The sequence below is a fragment of the Anopheles aquasalis genome, chromosome 3 (assembly GCF_943734665.1).
Source record: "Anopheles aquasalis chromosome 3, idAnoAquaMG_Q_19, whole genome shotgun sequence".
NCBI classification, from domain to species: domain Eukaryota; kingdom Metazoa; phylum Arthropoda; class Insecta; order Diptera; family Culicidae; genus Anopheles; species Anopheles aquasalis.
In genome coordinates this window covers 28,791,596-28,796,595 of record NC_064878.1, presented here as the reverse complement: position 1 = coordinate 28,796,595, position 5,000 = coordinate 28,791,596, and the positions used below count along the sequence as shown (strand labels likewise).

Below are 5,000 nucleotides of genomic sequence, written 5' to 3'. Positions count from 1 at the left end.
TGGGTTCAGATTAAAATAAGCAGTCACTCTGTTTGTCGTAAAACTGTGTGTGCAGTTGAGTTTTAAAGTGAATAAATGCCTTGCCTTCACCAAATATGATTTCGAAAGCAGTTGTTGAAATTACATTGAAAGAACTTGTTCAGGTCGGTTTAAGTATGCGCTTTACTTTGTTTAAATTATGTTAAACCATATATCTCTGATGCATATTATGCTGATACAATCGTTGCAATCTAAAAGTAGTAACAATTTAAATTCTCTAAGATTGGGATTGGAATTTATAGTCATACATTTTATTCGTTGGTAAACCGTGTAGTAGAGTAGTATTTACTCAGCAAAATATACACTACAGAAGTGGTTAACCTTGAGCTGTTGATCGTATAAACTGACCTCACTATATAGCAATGAGGAGTATTTTAAAATGAAATATGGAACTAATAATATGGAACTAAATCAACAGCTTCGCTTTCCGTTACTGCCATGCTGCTCTATTCATCTTTGGAGATAATTCGCAGCGGGGATTGGCGATTGAATTGGCCTTATTAACATTGTTTTCAGCTAGTGACTGATGATCAATCATAATAAAATCTCAATGTACAATAACGCATTTTTCTGGTTGAGAACGTTTTTTTTGTTTTAGGAAAAATAAACTAAGATTATAAAATAATACCAACTAATTTTCCTTTCTTTTCGTCGAGCATTACCAATGCATTTATGAAGAATGAATTTTTGAAAGAAAGAATGAGAGAGAAAGTAACTGAATATAAAAAAAAAACTGCGCTAATCAGTCGAGGCCACAATATCCAATCACGTATGTTGGTTGGTTGTAGTAAATTTTCATACATTTTTGTGTATAAAACTTTAAAGGGCTTACTAACAACAACAAATTTGAAGATTATGAATAATGCAAAGTGGTGGAAATAGCCAAGATTGATTGTAACGAAAGTTTGCTCAAGCTGGACTTTCCCTTGTACATGCTATGCTTCATTCCACATATTCTGAGATGAGCTCATTTTCATGTAAAAGATTTTTTCTTTAAGAACGCACTCCGCAGTTTCGCTGTTTTTACTTGCTATGCAGATTAATCTTTAGCATATACACATCTTTTCAATGAATATAATATAGCCAGCAGTTCGACTTTAGTTGCCAACTTAATCTGGTAGACTGTAGCCGCGCTACATGAACCAATATTATTGATCGAAGAAGAAAACGGCGTTTTTCATTTGTATGTAAATTCGCAACCTTACCATACGTGGAGTTTTTTATTGCACTGAGGTGAAAATCGTAAAATCGTAAATCGTAAACTGGAGCGATAAAACAAACGATAAATTGTACAAGTAACGCAGATTTGAAGGATTGATATTAGCATATAAAAAAGAATGAAACGTTCGACAGTATGTTTGTTGTAGGATATGTTTGAATGAGCATGACTGTGAATCAAAAGATATTCTAGTATCAAAAATATTAGTAGGGACTCATAGAGTACTTCAGTTTTATGAAAAAAAAATGAAACCAATACATGGCTTGATAATTAAGTTGCTCGATTGTTCAAAGAAATTAAAGAAGATTAAAGACACAAAAAATATATTCGCCAAATTCCTTCGTGGCCGTTTCATGAGGTTTTGTAAAACTAACCCTTATTGGACGACGAAGAAGTACTACTTTTATCTCGTACGTCAAATTATATTTTACTCGTTATATCGAAATCAATATCGATGCTGCCAATATTCATAAATCTTTTCGATTGAATATAAAAATTTTCTTAATGATATCAACATATCCTTATGCGGCCACTGCAAAGGTGTATTACTTTTGGAAACATAAAATACTATTCGCTCGATTGGGTATTCCCTTGATGATTCGAATGATACCCAATTATGGTGTTTGCAGTTATAAATCAAATAAAATCAAGCCTATATCGACTTCGGTCGATTGAACTTGACAAATGAATAACGATAAAGTGATTCTTCAGTTCAGTTTAGTACTTCATTTATTTTACCCATTTCTCTATGAATTTTAAATAAATCTTAGCTTGCAACTCACTTTAGAATAGTTGAGTTATGATGATGCTCCCTTATAACTATTAATAAAAGCGATCAATTTGTCCACCATTAATATTTTTGAAATGTAGTCATTTTGTCAAATGTTACAAGCGCGATCGTCTTTTGGTTCAACTGATTTCTTTGCTATTTTCTGCCAGCTGGCATACAAGTTGAGAACTGGCGGAGGATCGTCACTCAACATAACTTTAGCAACAATTAACAGCGACTAGAACAGTTGCTATTGCACAGTGCATGCGATGCCATTTTTTTGTTACAATACCATTGAACAGTGTAGTATATGTGTTACCGAAGCTGATTAGCGTAGGTTCTTTAGGCAGATAAGCGAAGCGAGACACAATAAAAACGAACAGTGATGTTACAGGGAGCATTAGTATTAGCATCAGTTGTCGAAACAACTAAGTGATTCAGTTTGTGGCAATTAAGAGAAGCTGAGTGCATTCAGCGTAAGTACAACGGGGTGACGTCCTGTAACGATAAATAAGTTGAACGAAGGCATCGTAGAAGGTTATTACTGATAGATGCGATCAGGTCCAGCAATCGAATCAGAAGCTACAAGCAATTCGTGTGCTTACAGCTGTGTGGACAAGCTTTTCAATACGATTCCTGCTTCAAACGAACTATCACATTCGTATTTAATCGTTCTATTGCACAGCAGGCGCGCATCATAGCAGAACCCGTGACATGGCCAGCGATATGCGCGTATCTTTTCTAGGAGCTAGTATTGAAATAGTTTCAACACATACCATCATATGATGCAGTCACAGTTGAAAGTATCAATGAAACCTTTGATATAAATAGCAACTATGCTCTGCTTTTCCTCATAATGACATTGGACTTATCAGCTGGTCAAGCGACGATTTCTAGAACTGCACACTTATCAACCTATGATGCAGCGGTCCAGGGTCAGTGTGTTGTGATACGAACCGAAGCATGGTTCAATCCAATCAGATGCATACGGATTTTTAGTTTAGTATAAATATGAACAGATCCATACAAGACGCCGCTCATCTTATCTCCAACGAATGTGTGCGCTAGTCAACGGATGAGTGAGGATGTGGGACGCAAACCGGGCATGCAATGTGGCAACGGAGACGACGGTCAGGTGCATAGAATTAATAGGAGGTAATCTATGACCCTGAACAATGCACGAGGCGACTACCTTGAAATCATAGCATGCACAACACATGGGATCGAGATCTGAAATTCATTTGTGAAGTGGGAAAAAGTTTTGTGAGTGCATCAGTTTAGGGGAGCGTATTAATGAATAACGGTTCTACATGAAGCCATACAAACAAAGTTTTTCCATCTATGCCTTATTGTTAAATTATCGCACTGCCCTTTTCCTAAGTAAACTTACTTTATCTCGCTTCCTAGAAACTTATTTGTTTATTCAAACATGCGTTTTATCTATGAAAAAAATGACGCTACCTTAAATTTTCAATTTTGCGTTTATGATGTTAATTGAGGAGCGATAACACTGATCGAAAAGAGTGATTCTGTTAATTACAAGGCCGGACGCCAAACAGATACACTTGTTAAAGAAAATATGGTTCGTACTGGCTCATACGCGATTGCGGCTAAAGTCGGTAATGAGCCGGTGATCCTTAATAATGAACGCTCCGGTGCTGTTGCTGCTGCTGCTGTCCTAATCCATACTTTGGCACTGGGTATAATTTCAACAACGTTAGCCAACTGTCTGTTGCAAATAAGGCTATTTAGATGCTGCCACCTAGTAGACCGCCACGTGAGAAGAATGGAATTTGGAAGCAGCACTGAAAAGGAACATACCTGTTTTCTTCCGAGATCAATCGCACAGCCGAATCGGAATGCCGGCTAGCCAGTCAGCAGCACGAGGCGGGCGGACTTTCCATTTTCAACACCCAATGTTGAGCTTCATCAATTGCTTGGCAAAACCACCGACAACAGCAGTAGGCATATGCGGTCGAGCTTAGTGATCTCAGCGGTGATGTTGCCATCGGAGTGGAAAAACAAGCGGCCCCGGGTTTACCGGTTGGCCGTTCGCTCACGTAGATTGAGTTTTGTATGTTTTATGCACGTTCGATGAAAATTGATTTTAGGTTCACATCCGCAGGTATACGTGACACCGTTTGTTTTCAAACTACGGCAGTTTCAACCGCGTTGGAGTGAGGTTTTGTCATTCCCAGAAATGCGTTCGTATGATTGAGACCACCGTACGTAAATATGCATGACCCGGTGCATGATATCTGGTTAAAAAAAAGGTGACACTCGTTCATCCGATCGGCACACCAGAAACCATACCTTTTTCGAAAGTAAGTTACCAAACGCGTTCGACACTCACTAATGACCGCTGCTTGATATCTCTTCCAAAACGGAGCTGTCTTCGCAATATTTGCATCAGGGAATCATAAGTCAAGGGTTGCTTGAACAAATTGTAAAAATTACGGATTCGTAGGAATTCTTTTCCCTTTCGGACGCAGCATAGAAATCTAGCGGTCGTTTAGCGGTTCATTCATCTTCAGAGAAGAACAACTTCACCTTTTGGTTGTTTAACCAGCGTCTGTAGTAAGGTAACTGTATGAACTGCCTTTGTCTAAGATTATGACGCAAGGGGCTCGTCGTATTTATAGACACGCCGGTTGTTTGAAGATCGTTTGAATAGGGCACGTGTCATGCGAAGGATCAACCAAATCCATTGATAAACCTACGAACCAGCTCATATGCTTATACATTTAGCAAGTCACGCTCGAGCGCCAGTCTTTCAACTGTCGAGCGGCATCATAGACGGTTTCAAGAATGATTATAACCAACATTCGACGCCTGATGCGCAAATCGTCTAAACTGTGCGACGGGGTACAGCCGGCACGGCTGACCATTTCGAACGTGCAAGGTGCAGTCACTGTGTGCATTGGAGTGCTGGTATTGCTGGCTCTGTGTGCCAACTTTGGGCTGTTTAATTTG

General features: G+C 38.6%; 2 protein-coding genes across 2 annotated transcripts in view; both read left to right on the top strand.

Moving 5' to 3' along the window:
• LOC126574522 (uncharacterized) overlaps positions 1 to 88 on the top strand; it is a 1,913-nt gene extending 1,825 nt beyond the window's left edge. Inside the window, exon 2 of the mRNA XM_050234778.1 lies at positions 1 to 88. This exon is cut by the window's left edge and continues 453 nt beyond it. Coding sequence (XP_050090735.1) covers positions 1 to 14 — 14 coding nt within the window. The 3' untranslated portion in view covers positions 15 to 88.
• A 4,747-nt stretch (positions 89 to 4,835) lies between these two features.
• Positions 4,836 to 5,000, top strand: part of LOC126574666 (carbohydrate sulfotransferase 9-like) — a 1,083-nt gene continuing 918 nt past the window's right edge. The window contains exon 1 of the mRNA XM_050234991.1: positions 4,836 to 5,000. This exon is cut by the window's right edge and continues 88 nt beyond it. Within this exon, the coding sequence (XP_050090948.1) occupies positions 4,836 to 5,000 (165 nt within the window).